The 21713-nt window shown below is 53.1% G+C and overlaps 1 protein-coding gene across 3 annotated transcripts in view; it reads left to right on the top strand.

Moving 5' to 3' along the window:
- CHD3 (chromodomain helicase DNA binding protein 3) overlaps window positions 1-20696 on the top strand; it is a 195727-nt gene extending 175031 nt beyond the window's left edge. For all 3 annotated transcript variants that reach the window (XM_075346709.1, XM_075346710.1, XM_075346708.1), the window contains exons 24-40: window positions 1732-1898; window positions 1977-2154; window positions 2290-2355; window positions 2441-2526; window positions 3274-3407; window positions 8922-9066; window positions 9136-9301; window positions 9381-9526; window positions 16122-16266; window positions 16379-16468; window positions 16572-16724; window positions 16997-17105; window positions 17327-17459; window positions 18677-18872; window positions 19169-19332; window positions 19485-19599; window positions 20054-20696. In XM_075346709.1, the coding sequence (XP_075202824.1) occupies window positions 1732-1898; window positions 1977-2154; window positions 2290-2355; window positions 2441-2526; window positions 3274-3407; window positions 8922-9066; window positions 9136-9301; window positions 9381-9526; window positions 16122-16266; window positions 16379-16468; window positions 16572-16724; window positions 16997-17105; window positions 17327-17459; window positions 18677-18872; window positions 19169-19332; window positions 19485-19599; window positions 20054-20154 (2294 nt within the window). In that variant the 3' untranslated portion in view covers window positions 20155-20696. The remainder of the gene's footprint in view (window positions 1-1731; window positions 1899-1976; window positions 2155-2289; window positions 2356-2440; window positions 2527-3273; window positions 3408-8921; window positions 9067-9135; window positions 9302-9380; window positions 9527-16121; window positions 16267-16378; window positions 16469-16571; window positions 16725-16996; window positions 17106-17326; window positions 17460-18676; window positions 18873-19168; window positions 19333-19484; window positions 19600-20053) is intronic.
- The last annotated feature ends 1017 nt before the right edge of the window (window positions 20697-21713 follow it).

Raw genomic sequence — 21713 nt, 5'->3', positions numbered from 1 at the left:
GGCTGTCCCTGCGTATGGTGCTCGGGCTGTCCCTGCGTATGGTGCGCTGGCTGTCCCTGTGTATGGTGCGCTGGCTGTCCCTGCGTATGGTGTGCGGGCTGTCCCTGCGAGTGGTGCGCGGGCTGTCCCTGCGAGTGGTGCGCGGGCTGTCCCTGCGTATGGTGCGCGGGCTGTCCCTGCGAGTGGTGCGCGGACTGTCCCTGCGAGTGGTGCGCGGGCTGTCCCTGCGAGTGGTGCGCGGGCTGTCCCTGCGAGTGGTGCGCGGGCTGTCCCTGCGAGTGGTGCGCGGGCTGTCCCTGCGAGTGGTGCGCGGGCTGTCCCTGCGAGTGGTGCGCGGGCTGTCCCTGCGTGTTGTGCGCGGGCTGTCCCTGCGTGTTGTGCGCGGGCTGTCCCTGCGAGTGGTGCGCGGGCTGTCCCTGCGAGTGGTGCGCGGGCTGTCCCTGCGAGTGGTGCGCGGGCTGTCCCTGCGTGTGGTGCTCGGGCTGTTCCTGCGTATGATGCACGGGCTGTTCCTGCTTATGATGCACGGGCTGTCCCTGCGTATGATGCACGGGCTGTCCCTGCGTATGGTGCGCTGGCTGTCCCTGCGTATGGTGTGCCGGCTGTCCGTGCGTGTGGTGTGCCGGCTGTCCGTGCGTGTGGTGCTCGGGCTGTCCCTGCGTGTGGTGCTCGGGCCGTCCCTGCGTATGATGCACGGGCCGTCCCTGCGTATGATGCACGGGCCGTCCCTGCGTATGATGCACGGGCCGTCCCTGCGTATGATGCACGGGCCGTCCCTGCGTATGATGCACGGGCCGTCCCTGCGTATGATGCACGGGCCGTCCCTGCGTATGATGCACGGGCCGTCCCTGCGTATGATGCACGGGCCGTCCCTGCGTATGATGCAAGGGCCGTCCCTGCGTATGATGCACGGGCCGTCCCTGCGTGTGGTGCTCGGGCCGTCCCTGCGTGTGGTGCTCGGGCCGTCCCTGCGTATGATGCACGGGCCGTCCCTGCGTATGATGCATGGGCCGTCCCTGCGTATGATGCACGGGCCGTCCCTGCGTATGATGCACGGGCCGTCCCTGCGTATGATGCACGGGTCGTCCCTGCGTATGATGCACGGGCCGTCCCTGCGTATGATGCACGGGCCGTCCCTGCGTATGATGCACGGGCCGTCCCTGCGAGTGGTGCTCGGGCTGTCCGTGCGTGTGGTGCGCGGGCCGTCCCTGCGTATGGTGCGCGGGCCGTCCCTGCGTATGATGCACGGGCCGTCCCTGCGTATGATGCACGGGCCGTCCCTGCGTATGATGCACGGGCCGTCCCTGCGTATGATGCACGGGCCGTCCCTGCGTATGATGCACGGGCCGTCCCTGCGTATGATGCACGGGCTGTCCCTGCGTATGATGCACGGGCCGTCCCTGCGAGTGGTGCTCGGGCTGTGCCTGCGTATGGTGCGCGGGCTGTCCGTGCGTGTGGTGCGCGGGCCGTCCCTGCGTATGGTGCGCGGGCCGTCCCTGCGTATGGTGCGTGGGCCGTCCCTGCGTATGGTGCGCGGGCCGTCCTTGCGTATGGTGCGCGGGCTGTCCCTACGTGCGCTCTGCGAAGGTGGAAGGTACTCGTGAGATCGCCCCTGACAGATGGGAGACAATGTAGTGATCTCTGGGAGTCCAAATGGTGTTTACCCCCAATGATCACAATACAGGCGCTCCCCTCCCCGTACTTCCCGCCTCTTTACTTTGCTCCCTTCAGGTGATAATAAAGAGGAGGACAGCAGCGTTATTCACTATGACAACGGCGCCATCGCCCGGCTCCTGGACCGCAACCAGGACGAGACGGAGGACACCGAGGTCCAGAACATGAATGAGTACCTCAGCTCCTTCAAGGTGGCTCAGTACGTGGTGAAGGAGGAGGAGAAGGTGAGACGCTGCGGTGTCGGTGCGTCATGCGTTCACAGTGTGGCGGGATTTTCCTCACACCTCTTGCTCTTTTTTCAGTTGGAGGAGCTGGAGCGAGAGGTGATAAAACAGGAGGAGAATGTGGATCCCGACTATTGGGAGAAGCTGCTGCGCCATCACTACGAGCAGCAGCAGGAGGACCTGGCCCGAAACCTGGGCAAGGGCAAGAGGGTGCGGAAGCAGGTGAACTACAACGACGCCGCACAGGAGGACCAGGGTAAGGACCTCCGGGGATGAATCGTGATTCCAGCTCTGGACTGAGCGTGTCGCCTGCACTGGCACACTGTCACAAACAATCGGGAGAGATTCTCCGCGGGTGTCTGGTAACACGGCGCCTCCATTCTCCTTACAGATAACCAGTCCGAGTATTCTGTGGGCTCCGAAGAAGAGGATGAAGACTTCGATGAGAGAACGGAAGGTGAGGGCAGTGCTGAGACAACTGAAGGGGGTGTGTGGTACTGTTAGTGACCTCTTCCTCCCCCGATCTTACTCTGCCCTTACAGGTCGCAGACAATCTCGCCGACAGCTGCGTAACGAGAAGGACAAGCCGCTGCCACCGCTGCTGGCCCGGGTCGGTGGGAATATAGAGGTAAGGGCTCAGGAGAATTGGTCAGTGCGAGATTTTTGCGTATGCTGTGCGCCGGTCCCTTTTGCGTGTGCTGAGCACCGGTCCCTTTTGCGTGTGCTGAGCGCCAGTCCCTTTTTCGTGTGCTGTGCGCTGGTCCCTTTTGCGTATTCCTGTCCCTTTTGTGTATGCTGTGCGCCTGTCCTTTTGCGTATGCTGTGTGCCGGTCCCTTTTGCGTATTCCTGTCCCTTTGCGTATGCTGTGTGCCGGTCCCTTTTGCGTATTCCTGTCCCTTTGCGTATGCTGTGCGCCGGTCCCTTTTGTGTATTCCTGTCCCTTTTGCGTATGCTGTGCGCCGGTCCCTTTTGTGTATTCCTGTCCCTTTTGCGTATGCTGTGCGCCAGTTCCTTTTGCGTATGCTTTATGCCGGTCAGTTTTGTGTATGCTGTACACCTGTTCCTTTTGCGTATGCTTGTGTGCCCAGTCCCTTTTGCGTATGCTGTGGGCCGGTCCCTTTTGCATGTGCTGTGCGCCGGTCCCTTTTGCGTGTGCTTGTGTGCCCCGTCCCTCTGCGTGTGCTGTGCGGCCCCGTCCCTCTGCGTGTGCTGTGCGGCCCCGTCCCTCTGCGTGTGCTGTGCGGCCCCGTCCCTTGCATGCGCTGTGCGGCCCCGTCCCTTGCGTGCGCTGTGCGGCCCCGTCCCTCTGCGTGCGCTGTGCGGCCCCGTCCTTCTGCGTGCGCTGTACAGCTATTACACTTCGTCTCCTTCCAGGTTCTGGGATTTAATACGCGGCAGCGGAAGGCCTTCCTGAACGCGGTGATGCGCTGGGGGATGCCGCCTCAGGACGCCTTCACCACACACTGGCTGGTTAGAGACTTGCGGGGCAAGTCTGAGAAAGAATTTAAGTAAGTGCACCCCCCTCCCTCATGTGTGTGCACCTGCGGTATCACTGTCTCATACAGTGCCTACAAGTAGTCTTCAACCCCCTGCAGATTTAGCAGGTTTGATAAGATGCAAATAAGTTAGAGCCTGCAAACTTCAAACAAGAGCAGGATTTATTAACAGATGCATAAATCTTACAAACCAACAAGTTTTGTTGCTCAGTTAAATTTTAATAAATTTTCAACATAAAAGTGTGGGTCAATTATTATTCAGCCCCTAGGTTTAATATTTTGTGGAATAACCCTTGTTTGCAATTACAGCTAATAATCGTCTTTTATAAGACCTGATCAGGCCGGCACAGGTCTCTGGAGTTATCTTGGCCCATTCCTCCAGGCAGATCTTCTCCAAGTTATCTAGGTTCTTTGGGTGTCTCATGTGGACTTTAATCTTGAGCTCCTTCCACAAGTTTTCAATTGGGTTAAGGTCAGGAGACTGACTAGGCCACTGCAACACCTTGATTTTTTCCCTCTTGAACCAGGCCTTGGTTTTCTTGGCTGTGTGCTTTGGGTCGTTGTCTTTTTGGAAGATGAAATGACGACCCATCTTAAGATCCTTGATGGAGGAGCGGAGGTTCTTGGCCAAAATCTCCAGGTAGGCCGTGCTATCCATCTTCCCATGGATGCGGACCAGATGGCCAGGCCCCTTGGCTGAGAAACAGCCCCACAGCATGATGCTGCCACCACCATGCTTGACTGTAGGGATGGTATTCTTGGGGTCGTATGCAGTGCCTTCCAGTCTCCAAACGTCACGTGTGTGGTTGGCACCAAAGATCTCGATCTTGGTCTCATCAGACCAGAGAACCTTGAACCAGTCTGTCTCAAGAGTCCTCCAAGTGATCATGAGCAAACTGTAGACGAGCCTTGACATGACGCTTTGAAAGTAAAGGTACCTTACGGGCTCGTGTGGAACGGAGACCATTGCGGTGGAGTACGTTACTTATGGTATTGACTGAAACCAATGTCCCCACTGCCATGAGATCTTCCCGGAGCTCCTTCCTTGTTGTCCTTGGGTTAGCCTTGACTCTTCGGACAAGCCTGGCCTCGGCACGGGTGGAAACTTTCAAAGGCTGTCCAGTCCGTGGAAGGCTAACAGTAGTTCCATAAGCCTTCCACGTCTGGATGATGCTCCCAACAGTGGAGACAGGTAGGCCCAACTCCTTGGAAAGGGTTTTGTACCCCTTGCCAGCCTTGTGACCCTCCACGATCTTGTCTCTGATGGCCTTGGAATGCTCCTTTGTCTTTCCCATGTTGACCAAGTATGAGTGCTGTTCACAAGTTTGGGGAGGGTCTTAATTAGTCAGAAAAGGCTGGAAAAAGAGATAATTAATCCAAACATGTGAAGCTCATTGTTCTTTGTGCCTGAAATACTTCTTAATACTTTAGGGGAACCAAACAGAATTCTGGTGGATTTAGGGGTTGAATAATAAATGACCCTCTGAATACACTTTTCACAATTTAAAAAAAAAAAAAAAAATAAAAAAAGAAATAACATTCTTTCTTTGTCGCTCCTTATTGGGAGACCCAGACAATCGGGTGTATAGCTATGCCTCCGGAGGCCACACAAAGTATTACACTAAAAGTGTAAAGCCCCTCCCCTTCAGCCTATACACCCCCCGTGCTGCCACGGGCTCATCAGTTTTTATGCTTTGTGCGAAGGAGGTCAGACATGCAAGGGCCGTGGGAGCGTCCTGGGCCTTGCGACACCAGGCTACGGCTCAGCAGGTGTGTCAGGCAGCTACCTGGTCGAGCCTGCACACTTTCACGAAACACTATCAGGTGCATACCTATGCTTCGGCAGATGCCAGCCTAGGTAGGCGAGTCCTTCAGGCGGCAGTTGCCCACCTGTAGGACGGAGCCGTTACGGCTCTATTATGAGGTATTATTTACCCACCCAGGGACTGCTTTTGGACGTCCCAATTGTCTGGGTCTCCCAATTAGGAGCGACAAAGAAGAAGGGAATTTTGTTTACTTACCGTAAATTCCTTTTCTTCTAGCTCCAATTGGGAGACCCAGCACCCGCCCCTGTTTTTGTATACACATGTTGTTCATGTTAAATGGTTTCAGTTCTCCGATATTCCTTCGGATTGAATTTACTTTAAACCAGTTTATAATTTTTTCCTCCTTCGGGCTTTTGCACCAAAACTGATGAGCCCGTGGCAGCACGGGGGGTGTATAGGCTGAAGGGGAGGGGCTTTACACTTTTAGTGTAATACTTTGTGTGGCCTCCGGAGGCATAGCCTATACACCCGATTGTCTGGGTCTCCCAATTGGAGCTAGAAGAAAAGGAATTTACGGTAAGTAAACAAAATTCCCTTCTTTTTGCTGCATTTCACACTTCCAGGCTGATCTACAGTCCAAATGTCACAATGCCAAGTTATTCCGAATGTGTAAACCTGCTAAATCTGCAGGGGGTTGAATACTACTTGTAGGCACTGTATATGTATACGCACCTCACTCTTCACTACACAAGAAACAACCAACTAAAAGTTCCAAAAACAACAGGAACTGACAACCCCAATTTATCCATCGAAAAACGTGGCCATCACCGTGCACATCATAAATACTCCTACGTGACTGTGTGCTCCTCTTATACCACACATACCATACACACTGCTGTGTGACTGTGTGCTCTCCTCATACACACTGCTGTGTGACTGTGTGCTCTCCTCATACACACTGCTGTGTGACTGTGTGCTCTCCTCATACACACTGCTGTGTGACTGTGCTCTCCTCATACACACTGCTGTGTGACTGTGTGCTCCCCTCATACACACTGCTGTGTGACTGTGTGCTCCCCTCATACACACTGCTGTGTGACTGTGTGCTCCCCTCATACACACTGCTGTGTGACTGTGTGCTCTCCTCATACACACTGCTGTGTGACTGTGTGCTCTCCTCATACACACTGCTGTGTGACTGTGTGCTCTCCTCATACACACTGCTGTGTGACTGTGTGCTCTCCTCATACACACTGCTGTGTGACTGTGTGCTCTCCTCATACACACTGCTGTGTGACTGTGTGCTCTCCTCATACACACTGCTGTGTGACTGTGTGCTCCCCTCATACACACTGCTGTGTGACTGTGTGCTCCCCTCATACACACTGCTGTGTGACTGTGTGCTCCCCTCATACACACTGCTGTGTGACTGTGTGCTCCCCTCATACACACTGCTGTGTGACTGTGTGCTCTCCTCATACACACTGCTGTGTGACTGTGTGCTCTCCTCATACACACTGCTGTGTGACTGTGTGCTCTCCTCATACACACTGCTGTGTGACTGTGTGCTCCCCTCATACACACTGCTGTGTGACTGTGTGCTCCCCTCATACACACTGCTGTGTGACTGTGTGCTCCCCTCATACACACTGCTGTGTGACTGTGTGCTCTCCTCATACACACTGCTGTGTGACTGTGTGCTCCCCTCATACACACTGCTGTGTGACTGTGTGCTCTCCTCATACACACTGCTGTGTGACTGTGTGCTCCCCTCATACACACTGCTGTGTGACTGTGTGCTCCCCTCATACACACTGCTGTGTGACTGTGTGCTCCCCTCATACACACTGCTGTGTGACTGTGTGCTCTCCTCATACACACTGCTGTGTGACTGTGTGCTCTCCTCATACACACTGCTGTGTGACTGTGTGCTCTCCTCATACACACTGCTGTGTGACTGTGTGCTCCCCTCATACACACTGCTGTGTGACTGTGTGCTCTCCTCATACACACTGCTGTGTGACTGTGTGCTCTCCTCATACACACTGCTGTGTGACTGTGTGCTCTCCTCATACACACTGCTGTGTGACTGTGTCCTCTCCTCATACACACTGCTGTGTGACTGTGTGCTCCCCTCATACACACTGCTGTGTGACTGTGTGCTCCCCTCATACACACTGCTGTGTGACTGTGTGCTCCCCTCATACACACTGCTGTGTGACTGTGTGCTCTCCTCATACACACTGCTGTGTGACTGTGTGCTCTCCTCATACACACTGCTGTGTGACTGTGTGCTCTCCTCATACACACTGCTGTGTGACTGTGTGCTCTCCTCATACACACTGCTGTGTGACTGTGTGCTCCCCTCATACACACTGCTGTGTGACTGTGTGCTCCCCTCATACACACTGCTGTGTGACTGTGTGCTCCCCTCATACACACTGCTGTGTGACTGTGTGCTCCCCTCATACACACTGCTGTGACTGTGTGCTCCCCTCATACACACTGCTGTGTGACTGTGTGCTCTCCTCATACACACTGCTGTGTGACTGTGTGCTCCCCTCATACACACTGCTGTGACTGTGTGCTCCCCTCATACACACTGCTGTGTGACTGTGTGCTCTCCTCATACACACTGCTGTGTGACTGTGTGCTCCCCTCATACACACTGCTGTGTGACTGTGTGCTCCCCTCATACACACTGCTGTGTGACTGTGTGCTCTCCTCATACACACTGCTGTGTGACTGTGTGCTCTCCTCATACACACTGCTGTGTGACTGTGTGCTCTCCTCATACACACTGCTGTGTGACTGTGTGCTCCCCTCATACACACTGCTGTGTGACTGTGTGCTCCCCTCATACACACTGCTGTGTGACTGTGTGCTCCCCTCATACACACTGCTGTGTGACTGTGTGCTCTCCTCATACACACTGCTGTGTGACTGTGTGCTCCCCTCATACACACTGCTGTGTGACTGTGTGCTCTCCTCATACACACTGCTGTGTGACTGTGTGCTCTCCTCATACACACTGCTGTGTGACTGTGTCCTCTCCTCATACACACTGCTGTGTGACTGTGTGCTCCCCTCATACACACTGCTGTGTGACTGTGTGCTCTCCTCATACACACTGCTGTGTGACTGTGTGCTCTCCTCATACACACTGCTGTGTGACTGTGTGCTCTCCTCATACACACTGCTGTGTGACTGTGTGCTCTCCTCATACACACTGCTGTGTGACTGTGTGCTCCCCTCATACACACTGCTGTGTGACTGTGTGCTCCCCTCATACACACTGCTGTGTGACTGTGTGCTCCCCTCATACACACTGCTGTGTGACTGTGTGCTCCCCTCATACACACTGCTGTGTGACTGTGTGCTCTCCTCATACACCTCGTATGTCTATGTGCCGCCATATCCCACGTGATGATGACCTTACTCATCTGATGCCGCTTGGTCCGTGGTCTGTTTCCTGGTGGTGGTACGGAGCTGCGTACCTCCTCCCTCACACAGACGGACAGTATACTCTGTGCCGAGTGACACCGGGGGACGGCAGAGCTGTGCCGTCATCCCCCGCGCCTGGTACAGGACACATCGGAGGTCTCCGGACCTGATGGAGGCTGAGCGGGCAGGATGCTGAGGCTCGTCTGATGGGAGCCTCTTATACTGACACGTCTATGGTGAGGAAGCTGTTACTGTCCGTGCCCAGCAGGGGGCAGCGCCGCGTCATGAGTCCTCATCTCGGCCTCTGTCCTCCTAGAGCCTATGTATCGCTGTTCATGAGACATCTGTGTGAACCTGGCGCGGACGGCTCCGAGACCTTTGCCGACGGCGTCCCCCGAGAAGGGCTGTCCCGCCAGCAGGTGTTGACCCGTATCGGTGTCATGTCCCTGGTGAAGAAGAAGGTGAGTTCAGCTCTGTAGGACATTAAGGGTGAAATGTACCAGGTTTTAACCCCTTGTATGTCCTCCCAGGTGCAGGAGTTCGAGCACATTAATGGGCGCTGGAGCATGCCCGAGCTGATGCCCGACCCCAGCCTGGACTCCAAGCTATCCTCGCGGGCCTCCTCGCCCACCATAAAGACCAGCACCACCACGCCGGACCCCAGCCTCACCAACACCCCCTGCACCTCCAAGCCAGGTACGGGGGCCTCTGGTCGGCAGAGCAGACCCTCCAGTAACGCCTCCGCCTTTTCTTATCACTTTGGTTTATCTTGCAGCCACTCCAGCACCTAGTGAGCGAGCGGAGAACGGGGGAACCCCGATAGATCGAGAGGAGGCCGAGAGCAAGGAGCCGAAAGACAAGGAAGTGAAGGGGGCGGAGAAGAGGGAGGTGGACGCCGAGCCCACTGCAGCCAACGTGCGGGTAAGAGTCACTCCCGGCAGGTGGGGGAGAGGCGCAGGCTGAGACCCCACTGTTATCAATGGAGGTGGTGGAGAAGAGAGGTGGAGGCCGAGCACACTGCGGCCAACGTGCGGGTATGATCAACCATCAGTTGAGGGAGGTGCAGGCTGAGACTCTACTGTTGTCGAGGGGGGGGTGGAGTAGAGAGAGGTGGACACTTAGCACACTGCAGGTAAGAGCCAGTATCATCAGGGAGCGGACAGAGAAGAGGGAGGTGGACGCCGAGCACACCGTGGCCACCGTGTGGGTAAGAACCACCGCCATCCGGTACGACGGGGAGGCGCAGTCTGAGACCCCACTGGAGGGGTTTGGTATAATAAATTGTGATTGATGGAAAAAGAAGGTGGGGGGGAGTGATGGTGGAATATAAGGGTTGTGTATCATGTTGAGTAGGTTCATATTTCTTTTTCGCTCCTAATTGGGAGACCCAGACAATTGGGTGTATAGCTACTGCCTCCGGAGGCCGCACAAAGTACTACACTTAAAAGTGTAAGGCCCCTCCCCTTCTGGCTATACACCCCCCCGTGGGAGCACGGGTCCCTCAGTTTTTGCTTTGTGCGAAGGAGGTCAGACACGCACGCATAGCTCCACTGTTTAGTCAGCAGCAGCTGCTGACTATGTCGGATGGAAGAAAAGAGGGCCCATACTAGGGCCCCCAGCATGCTCCCTTCTCACCCCACTTTATGTCGGCGGTGTTTGTTAAGGTTGAGGTACCCATTGTGGGTACGGAGGCTGGAGCCCACATGCTGATTCCTTCCCCATCCCCATTAGGGCTCTGGGTGAAGTGGGACTTTCCCGGTCTCCAGGCACTGAGACCGTGCTCCATCCGCAGCCCCTGGAGAAGCCGCTGGATATGGAGCTGAGTATCGTCAGGGACATGGCCCTGCTCCGTCAAGGTACTCTGTGTCCCCGTGCATACGCGCGCACACCGCAGCATTGCTGGGTGTGTTAGTGCGCCGGGGACATCAGCGCTGCTGCGCTTGTGCCATTTCCTCACTACAGTTCGGCTGAGTGGGTAGACCAGGGCGAACGGTCGCGCCGGCCGCCGGGGTCAGTCGCACTGCGACACGGCTGGGACTTGTGGTGCGCCGGGGACTTCCGCGCTGGCCATGCATATATCACGGCCGCGCTTATTACTACAGTCCCCGGCTTTTGCGGCCTAGTTCGTTTCGTTCCCGCCTCCGCACCTGCCAGTCAGGAGGAGGGCGGGACGCTGTACAGACCATCAGCGCTGAGGGCTGGAGTCTTTTTTACATACTCCAGCCCTCACACTAGGCACAGGGGGACGCAGTTTCCCGCACTTTGGTCTGTGGCACGCCCACGGTCCGCCCCTCTTCACAGGACGCCGGCAGCCATTCCTGCCTGCACGCTGAGCTGCAGAGGGGAGACGGGGAGACCCAGACACGGGATTCTACGGCCTCATACCCGCTGTTCAGCGGGCGGTAAGCAGCCCTCAAGGGCTCTCCCCCACTTGTGCCGTTTGTGTACCTGGTATTTTGTGTTTGCAAATACTGACACTGTACGGTCGCTGGTGTTCTCGGCTATATACCCTCCTTGATTACAAGGAGGCAACAGCATGTCGTCCGCAAAACGCAAGGGTGCCAAGGCACAGACGTTATATGCTGCCTGTACCGCATGTGGGGCTGCTCTACCGGCAGGTTCCACTGACCCCCATTGTGTGCAGTGCTCGGTCCCTGTGACACAGCCGGGGCCTCTGCTGGACGTGACCCAGGGAGAACCACCTGTGAATGCTGTCCAGGTGACAGGAACGGACTTTGCAGCTTTTGCTGACAGATTGTCTATGACTATGTCTAAAATTCTTGAAACATTGCAGTCTAGACCAGTAACTCAGACCACGGGCACTGTTGAATCATTGCTCCCTGGTCCCCCTCAGCTGGAACACTTCCGTGCTCCGGGGGTGTTACACGCACCCCAGGGTGACGACTCTGACTCGGACGACAGTCCCAGACAAACCTAAGCGGGCTCGCTATGAGGGGCCCTCAACTTCATCTCACTGGTCAGGATCCCAGCGGGATGAATCTATGGGTGATGAGGCGGATGTAACTGACCAGGATTCTGATCCTGGGACCGCTCTCAATCTGGATACACCGGATGGTGACGCCATAGTGAATGATCTTATAGCGTCCATCAATAAGATGTTAGATATTTCTCCGCCAGCTCCTCCTGCGGAGGAGTCGGCTTCACAGCAGGAGAAATTCCATTTCAGATATCCCAAGCGTAAATTAAGCTCTTTTCTGGACCACGCTGACTTTAGAGACGCAATCCAGAAACCCCACGCTTATCCTGATAAGCGGTTTTCCAAACGGCTTAAAGATACACGCTATCCTTTCCCCCCTGACGTGGTCAAGGGCTGGACCCAGTGTCCCAAGGTGGACCCTCCAATCTCCAGGCTTGCAGCCAGATCTCTAGTTGCAGTGGAAGATGGGGCGGCACTTAAAGATGCCACTGACAGACAGATGGAGCTCTGGTTGAAATCCATCTATGAAGCTATTGGAGCGTCGTTGGCGCCAGCATTTGCAGCCGTATGGGCACTCCAAGCTATTTCAGCTGGGCTTACGCAAGTCGACTCAGTCACACGTACATCTGCTCCGCAGGTGGCACCATTGACCTCTCAAATGTCTGCATTCCCGTCTTACGCGATTAATGCTGTCCTAGACTCTACGAGCCGTACGGCGGTGGCGTCAGCCAACTCCGTGGTTTTACGCAGAGCCCTATGGTTGAGAGAATGGAAGGCAGATTCTGCTTCCAAGAAGTGCTTAACCAGTTTGCCTTTTTCTCGTGACCGATTGTTTGGTGAGCGTTTGGATGAAATCATTAAACACTCCAAGGGTAAGGATTCATCCTTACCTCAACACAGACAAAACAAACCCCAACAAAGGAGGGGTCAGTCTGGTTTTCGGTCCTTTCGAGGCTCAGGCAGGTTTCTCCTCGTCCAAGAGGACTCAAAAGGATCAGAGAGGCTCAGATTCTTGGCGGACTCAATCACGCCCAAAAAAGACAGCAGGAAGAACCGTTACCAAGACGGCTTCCTCATGACTCTCAGTCTCCTCTTTCCGCATCCTCGGTCGGTGGCAGGCTCTCCCGCTTTGCCGACATTTGGCTATCACAGGTCAAAGACCGTTGGGTGAGGGACATTCTGTTTCACGGGTACAGGATAGAGTTCAGCTCTCGTCCTCCAACTCGTTTCGTCAGAACGTCTCCACCGCCCGACCGGGCCGATGCTCTGCTGCAGGCGGTGGCCGCTCTAAAGGCGGAAGGAGTGGTGACTTCCGTTCCTCTTCAGGAACAAGGTCACGGTTTTTACTCCAATTTGTTTGTGGTGCCAAAGAAAGACGGGTCATTTCGTCCCGTCCTGGATCTAAAGTTGCTCAACAAACACGTAAAAATCAGGAGATTCCGGATGGAATCTCTCCGCTCCGTCATCGCCTCAATGTCTCAAGGAGATTTCCTAGCATCAATAGACATCAAAGATGCTTATCTCCACGTACCGATTGCGCCAGAGCATCAGCGTTTTTCTACGCTTCGTTATAGGAAGCGAACACATGCAGTTCGTAGCGCTTCCTTTAGGGCTGGCAACAGCCCCTCGGGTCTTCACCAAGGTCATGGCAGCAGTAGTAGCAGTCCTGCACTCACAGGGTCACTCTGTGATCCCGTATCTGGACGATCTGCTGATAAAGGCACCCTCTCAAGAGGCATGCCAACACAGTCTGAACGTGGCACTGAAGACTCTCCAGAGGTTCGGGTGGATTGTCAACTTTTCAAAGTCAAATCTAACCCCGACCCAATCACTAACATATCTTGGCATGGAGTTTCATACTCTCTCAGCGATAGTGAAGCTTCCACTGGACAAGCAGTGCTCGCTGCAGACAGGGGTGCAATCTCTTCTTCAGAGCCAGTCGCACTCCTTGAGGCGCCTCATGTTTTTCCTAGGGAAAATGGTGGCAGCAATGGAAGCAGTCCCTTTCGCGCAGTTTCATCTGCGCCCTCTACAATGGGACATTCTCCGCCAATGGGACGGGAAGTCGACGTCCCTCGACAGGGATGTCTCCCTCTCTCAGACAGCCAAGGACTCTCTCCGGTGGTGGCTTCTTCCCACCTCATTGTCAAAAGGAAGGTCGTTTCTACCCCCATCCTGGGCGGTGGTCACGACAGATGCGAGCCTATCAGGGTGGGGAGCAGTGTTTCTTCACCACAGGGCTCAGGGTACGTGGACTCAGAAAGAGTCCACCCTTCAGATCAATGTTATGGAAATCAGAGCAGTCTGTCTTGCCCTGCGAGCCTTCCAACAGTGGCTGGCAGGCAAGCAGATCCGGATTCAGTCGGACAATTCCACAGCGGTGGCGTACATCACCCACCAAGGGGGAACACGCAGTCGGCAAGCCTTCCAGGAAGTCCGGCGGATTCTGACGTGGGTGGAAGACACAGCATCCACCATATCCGCAGTTCACATCCCAGGCGTGGAAAACTAGGAAGCAGACTTTCTAAGTCGCCAGGGCATGGACGCAGGAGAATGGTCCCTCCACCCGGACGTGTTTCAGGAGATCTGTCGCCGCTGGGGGATGCCGGACGTCGACCTGATGGCGTCACGGCACAACAACAAGGTCCCGGTTTTCATGGCACGGTCTCACGATCACCGAGCTCTGGCGGCAGACGCCTTAGTTCAAGATTGGTCGCAGTTCCAGCTACCTTATGTGTTCCCACCTCTGGCATTGTTGCCCAGAGTGCTCCGCAAAATCAGGTCCGACTGCCGCCGCGCCATTCTCGTCGCTCCAGACTGGCCAAGGAGGTCGTGGTACCCGGATCTGTGACATCTCACGGTAGGCCAACCGTGGGCGCTACCAGACCGTCCAGTCTTGCTGTCTCAAGGGCCGTTTTTCCATCTGAATTCTGCGGCCCTGAACCTGACAGTGTGGCCATTGAGTCCTGGATCCTAGGGACCTCAGGTTTATCTCATGAAGTTGTTGCCACCATGAGACAGGCGAGGAAACCATCCTCCGCCAAGATCTACCACAGGACGTGGAAGATATTCCTATCTTGGTGCTCTGCCCAGGGAGTTTCTCCCTGGCCATTTGCATTGCCTATTTTTCTTTCCTTCCTGCAGTCTGGGTTGGAAAAAGGTTTGTCGCTTAGCTCCCTTAAAGGTCAAGTTTCCGCGCTATCCGTATTTTTTCAGAAACGCCTAGCGCGACTTCCTAGGTTACGCACGTTCCTGGTGAGAGCACTCAGGATCTACATTTCCCGCACGGCACCTATGCGCCGTTCGGATGCACTCTTTATCCTGGTCGCTGGTCAGCATAAAGGGTCGCAAGCTTCCAAATCCACCCTTGCGCGGTGGATCAAGGAACCAATTCTTCACACCTACCGTTCTGCTGGGCTTCCGATTCCATCTGGACTGAAGGCCCATTCTACCAGAGCCGTGGGTGCGTCCTGGGCATTACGGCATCAGGCTACGGCTCAGCAGGTGTGCCAGGCGGCTACCTGGTCGAGTCTGCACACTTTTACCAAGCATTATCAGGTGCATACCTACGCTTCGGCAGATGCCGGCCTAGGTAGACAAGTCCTTCAGGCGGCGGTGGCCCACCTGTAAGAAAGGGCTGCTTGACAGCCCTATCACGAGGTATTCTTTTACCCACCCAGGGACTGCTTTTGGACATCCCAATTGTCTGGGTCTCCCAATTAGGAGCGAAAAAGAAGAAGGGAATTTTGTTTACTTACCGTAAATTCCTTTTCTTCTAGCTCCAATTGGGAGACCCAGCACCCGCCCTGTTTTTCTTAGGGTATTTGTTTTTCGGGTGCACATGTTGTTCATGTTGATCAGTTCTGTTCTCCGATATTGTCTATCGGATTGAATTTGTTTTTGAAACAGTTATTGGCTTTCCTCCTTCTTGCTTTTGCACTAAAACTGAGGGACCCGTGCTCCCACGGGGGGGTGTATAGCCAGAAGGGGAGGGGCCTTACACTTTTAAGTGTAGTACTTTGTGCGGCCTCCGGAGGCAGTAGCTATACACCCAATTGTCTGGGTCTCCCAATTGGAGCTAGAAGAAAAGGAATTTACGGTAAGTAAACAAAATTCCCTTCTTTAGGCGTGGTTCACTGTCCATTCTGTGTATTCCTTGTGTGTACATTGTATTGTCTGTAGGTAATCACCCCCTGTAGTGTTTCTGTCTCTAAGTCTGGGGGAGGGGGGCCTGGGATCCACCTAAACTCTGTGTGTACCTGTGGGGATTGGTCAGTCAGGCTGGGAAGGACAAGAGAGAAGGATTGATCCTCTGAGGGAGAAGCTGAGGCTCCCAAGAGAGACCTGGACACTTATCACTTACTGGGCTATATTTGTGTTTCTGGACTATTTTTACCCTCTGTTTGGTGGATTATGTTATGGACCGTTTGATTTGCTTGGAATAAATGCTCTTTGGATTCTTCACCCATCGCTCGCTCTGTGATATGAGAGAAGGACCCCGTCACAGGGGGAAAAAATAAGGAAATCTAAATTTGTTTGCAGACATGAGGGGTTAATGAATCATTTACCTTTTTGCAGACCCCCACTCCTCAGGATACAGGGAGTCCATCTTCCAGCATCGCTCCGGAGAAAGGCGAAGAGAAACCAACAACAGAAACGTCCGATCAGTCACAGTCGAGACAAGAGCCGGGGTCTCGGACCCCCATCGTGGAGGACCGGAGTGGTGGGTACACGGCGGGCATGCGCAGCGGGAGGCGGGTGTCCGGTCCGACGGCCACCGTCTAATGTGGCCTCTGGACCTTCCAATCATTGGTGATGTCACTTTCATCCTTTAGCTCCTCAGCCAGAGAAGCCACAAGACGGCGCCACCGAGAAGGACGTAACGGCGGAAAGACCTGAGGCTGCGCAGGCCGAGGTGCCCAGAGGTGAGCGGTGCAGGGTCTATGTTGGTTTGCCCAGTAGTTATGGCTTCCAGGCTTCGGCTCGTGGTCGCGGTGACCCATGCCGGTTTCTTCTGTCGTCTCTCAGGACCGGAGGACGCCAAGTTTGAGCGAGAAACTCTGAAAGAGATGAGGCCCAACAATCAGCGAGACGAGACGAGGAGCAGCAACGGGAGAAAGGAGGAGAGCCGGCCCGAGAGGGCGCGCTTCATGTTCAACATCGCCGATGGCGGCTTCACAGGTACAGAGCGGATATGTCCCCTTTTTATTGGTCTGCCGTTTTATGTACGCAGCTGCTATGCAGACCCATGTGTCTCTATGGTCACAGATCAGTGTTGCTCCATCCGCCTCTCTCCTGCTGTGGATGCAAGGAGTAGGGGGCACCTGGATTAAGTGACTACAGGATTGTAGTCTGTTACAATAGAGACACATAACTTAGCATAGGGGCTGCGTACCGAGGATGATCCGTGATGGGAGCGTTATATAACCAGCCTGTGTGTTTTTCCCTCTCAGAACTTCACACTTTGTGGCAGAACGAGGAGCGGGCGGCCATCTGCTCCGGGCGGCTGAACGAGATCTGGCACCGGCGCCACGATTACTGGCTGCTGGCCGGAGTCGTCATGTATCCTCCTATTGTGAGACCTATTATGTTACGGCAATTTATGACCAAGGCTTCCCCCAAGAGCACAGACCGGAAGTGTTGTCATAGGGACACAAAAATGAGGAAGCCAAAGTTTCAGGACAAGTTTCCATCAGAAATATTTTATTAATCTTTGTCAGGGTGGTCTCATCTTTTGAAATTCTAGAAAAAAATTCCTTAGCCCCCCCACCCCCATCTCTCAGACACGGATACGCCCGGTGGCAGGACCTGCAGAACGACCCACCCTACGCCATCATCAATGAGCCGTTCAAGTCTGAGACCAACAAAGGAAACTTCCTGGAAATGAAGAACAAGTTCCTGGCCAGAAGATTTAAGGTATGAGCCGCAGCCATAGTGAGTGCAGCTCTGGAGTATAAAACAGAAGGAAAATCAGGATCAGTAATGTATGTACACAGTGACTGCACCAGCAGAATAGTGAGTGCAGCTCTGGAGTATAATACAGGAAGTAACTCAGGATCAGTAATGTATGTACACAGTGACTTCACCAGCAGAATAGTGAGTGCAGCTCTGGAGTATAATATACAAGATTTTGGGGGTGGATGTGTTGTGAATGTTGTCTGTGTGGGTGCTGTTCTGAAGCTCCCTCTGGTGGCCAGGAATGATAGTGGAGCTGAATCTGAGCTTGTGACTCAGACAGGTGTCGGCGTTAATTGGGAATTGGGGAAGTCCTATTGCAGACAAGTCTGGTCTATATAGGAGAGCTCTTTCTGCCCTGCGGGAGCCGGTTATAATTGTATATTCCTCAGCCTCTGTTCCTGGCCAGGAGTTTTGTCCTTCCCTGTATCCCTGAGCAAGACTTCTGCACATAAGTTTTCAGTTTTTGCCTTGCTTCCTGGTGTACACCTTAGGGTGTTGTTTTTCCTTGTATCTGTTTTCTTGCAGGTGAAGTATGGTTTCTCTTGTGTTGTGAGCATGGGGGTTTCACCTGTGCTAGCTCTGCTGCAAGAAAAGGGAGTTTATCCCTGTCTAATTTGATTATTTGCTCTTCTGTATTTTTTTTTTGTTCTCCCATTATTTACAGGAGTACCTGATATAGTAGGGGTGAGGTCGTATGACCTCCAGGGCCATTTTTACTATGAGGAGTTTGGTATTTTTCTATAGGGATTTTGTACTGACACAATCAGTTCCTTCCCTTTTCTTTGTATCAAGTTAGTTGGGCCTCGCCTTTGCTAAATTTATTTTTCCTATTTGAGTATTGTGTTTTCCTATATCACTGTAATCTTTATATGTGGGGGGCTCTCTTCTCCTTTGGGGACTACTCTGAGACAAGGTAGATTTCCTCATTTCATTCTGTGAGGCGTAGCTAGTTTCTCAGGCTGTGACGAGGCGTCTAGGTGTTTAGGAATGCTCCACGGCTACTTTTAGTGTTGTCTGGTAGTCATGGGATTGCGGTCAGCCAGGTTCCAACTACTCCTGTTTCTTGGTGTTTTCTTCACCAATGCGAGTTTTTTGTAATCTTCCACGGTTACCGGATCAGAACACGGATGTACAGGATGATCAGCTATAGTCACGTCTTCGCTTACCTCTGACAGCTGTTGGAGCAGGCGCTGGTGATTGAGGAGCAGCTGCGCCGCGCCGCCTACCTGAACATGACGCAGGACCCGTCCCATCCGGCCATGGCCCTGAACGCCCGCTTCTCGGAGGTGGAGTGTCTGGCGGAGAGTCACCAACACCTGTCCAAGGAATCGCTGGCGGGAAACAAACCCGCAAACGCCGTCCTCCATAAAGGTAAAGGGGAGGAGAGGTGGGGGAGGGTGGCTGTGCCCACAGATACATTACATTTCTTTTGATTCGTCATGTGAGGGGCATTACACACCATTATTGTCTGTCTACCCTACGGCTGATACTATTTTGAGGATCTCCCCGTATTTGCTGCCCCTACATCATAGGATTGAAGGCTGAGACGATCCCACTCCTTGTTACTGCTCCTCAGACACACTGTAACAGCCCCTCAGCTGTGTGATAAGAGCCGGGGCAGGGGGATATTCTTCTAGTACCACTGTCTGAGCTTTCCCTCTATTCAGTGTTGAACCAGCTGGAGGAGCTGTTGAGTGACATGAAGGCGGATGTGACGCGCCTGCCGGCCTCCCTCGCACGCATCCCGCCCATCGCGGCCCGACTGCAGATGTCCGAGCGCAGCATCCTGAGCCGACTCGCAAGCAAAGGGAGCGAGAGCGCTGGTCCTCCGGTGAGAGAACAGGGATAGTGAGAAAAGGGGTCCTCATAAAATGGCATTGTGGTGAGGTTGGGGTAATCGGGGAGACTTCTGGGATAGTTCTGGTGTCAGGACATCATCCGTGTTTGTTTCACAATCTAACTAAATTCTCTTTCCCTTACCAGATTTTCCCCCCTGGTCCTTACACTACGCCTCCTCTATTTGGGGGGCATTTTCCAAGCAACCCACCACATACCGGGACAAATTATAACCAAATGCCTCTAGGATCCTTCTTGTCAGGTAAGAAGTCGACCATCTTCGTTATTTCCTTTTCAATCTCTTAGTCTCCCTGTCCTTGTGCTGTTTTTTGTCCCGCGTCTGTGTACGTTGTCTCTGTGTACTGGATGTGGTGTTTGTACTGTGTTGTGTGTTCATGACTCGCAGCTGGTCCCTTCCACAGTAAATCTGCACCGTGTTAGGCGCAAAGTGCTGGTTTAATGTTATCCGCGACTGATCATGTGACCGAAGCGGAGGAGCCGCTGACTGAGACAAGAAGCCAGGGCGGCCATAATAGTGGCAAATGTGACATTTATATGAATTATTTTTGCTGGTATCACTCACAAAAAGCAAACAAACAAAAAATTAGTTATTGATTTAATCACCATCACTACACCATCATGGCCGTTTACTTTATGGTGGTAAGTCCTGCGGACAGGTTCTCTCTAAAAATGAAGAATGTGTTTTCTGTCCTCAGCTTCTAACGGGCCTCCCATTCTGGTAAAGAAAGAGCGGGAGATGGATCTAATGGAGAGGAAAGACGGACGATCCGGAGAGGTGATTTGTATCGATGACTGACCGCTTTCCCCTTCCCGCCTGGTGTTTTTGCTATTGAATGGGAAAGCCTTGTCCAAGTTGTCGGGAAGCAGTGCCCGATACGACCGTCCAGAAGAAGTGTCGCGCCTCTGCAGGGTTGTCGCCCATGTTTCCACCTTGGCCCCGGCATAGAATGAAGCCTACAATGAATCCATTTGCATCCCTGCAGGGTGGCATGGACGATGGATGAGCTCCCGTCGATGTGAGCGAGGTGAAATTGGACCTGCATCTCCGCCATGGGAGTGACACCGGCAGCAGTAAGCTTGCCCCCCCCCGAGCAGTGGTCTCCGATAGCGCTTCAAGTCTGTCGTCAGTCTCTGTCCCTGTTGTCCTCTTGCCGATGGCCTGCCTCCCCCCGGTGTCCTCTGTTCTCGCTAATGATGTATACCATGTATATATACGAAACATACACACATCGCTTTCAGTATACCTCTGCCTGGCCTCGCAACGCCACACGTGGTTGTTCTTATTTCATGGTTCGCTTTTGTCTCCTGATGTACATATAAATTATACTTTTTATTTCAGCCCGTTGGGGTGCACTGAGTATTTCTTTCTGTGTGTGTGTGTGTGTGTGTGTGTGTGTTTTGGGGCATATGTCTCAACTAATGGGTCATTACTAAAAAGGTAGAGGTGAAATGAATGCAATTTCAATAGAAGGGGGTAGGAGGGAGATGCAGCTGCAGGGCTTTTCTGTGAAAGGGGCGTGGCAAACAGCAATTTTGAACATAAACGCTCAGAAAACAAGCAAAGCGTCGAACTGTTGACAGTGTTGAAGGAAACTTGGGGTCTTGCTCCAAACTTTACCACTCAAGGTGAGGAAATCTGTTCACAGGACCCCAGTGCAGCGGCCGAGGCCCTCCTGACGTCTCCGCCCTCACATGAAGGCCTACTAGACAGAGAAATAATGACTGTTTTCCCGTCATTCATGGTCTCAGAAAATGGCTCTGCAGTGTGCAAGGAATGGAGTGAGAAGTAAGGTGCCGCTATACTGCGGGCGAGGTCTGATCTGCTGCAAATTTATACCCAGGTCCTGTCTCATTGGTTTTCTGTGTTTGCTCGAAGCAAAGAATTTTGTAAATTGGTGTCAATTAACAGATTAACCCCTGAGAATTTTTAAATTTTGCCTTTTTATTCCACCCCGTTCCCCCTTCTACCAAGATCCATTTGATCATCATACAGTTTATTGCAAAATGGGGTAAAAAAAAAAAAAAACCCCAGTGAAATTGCAAAAAAAACACAAAAACAAAAAACCCCAAAACAAAAAACTGAATTCCACAATTTTTGTTGTTTGGGTTTTGTTTTCTCTGCGTTCATTTCTGCTGTGAAAATGACCTGGAGTATGATTGTCCAGGTTGGTACAATTATGACAAAACCAAACTTGCATTTTTTTTAAATTATTTAACTGGCAATTTTTAAATTTATAAATTTTTAAAAACTTACAGTAAATTAGCTACAGACCTGTAACATTTTTATTTTTCGGTTGATAGAACTGTGTGAGGGCTCATTCATTCATTCATTCATTCATTCATTCATTCATTCAT

This window comes from Anomaloglossus baeobatrachus, chromosome 4 (genome assembly GCF_048569485.1).
Source record: "Anomaloglossus baeobatrachus isolate aAnoBae1 chromosome 4, aAnoBae1.hap1, whole genome shotgun sequence".
NCBI classification, from domain to species: Eukaryota; Metazoa; Chordata; class Amphibia; order Anura; family Aromobatidae; genus Anomaloglossus; species Anomaloglossus baeobatrachus.
Note: the sequence above shows the minus strand (reverse complement) of the source record. Positions and strands in the feature narration are given on the sequence as shown.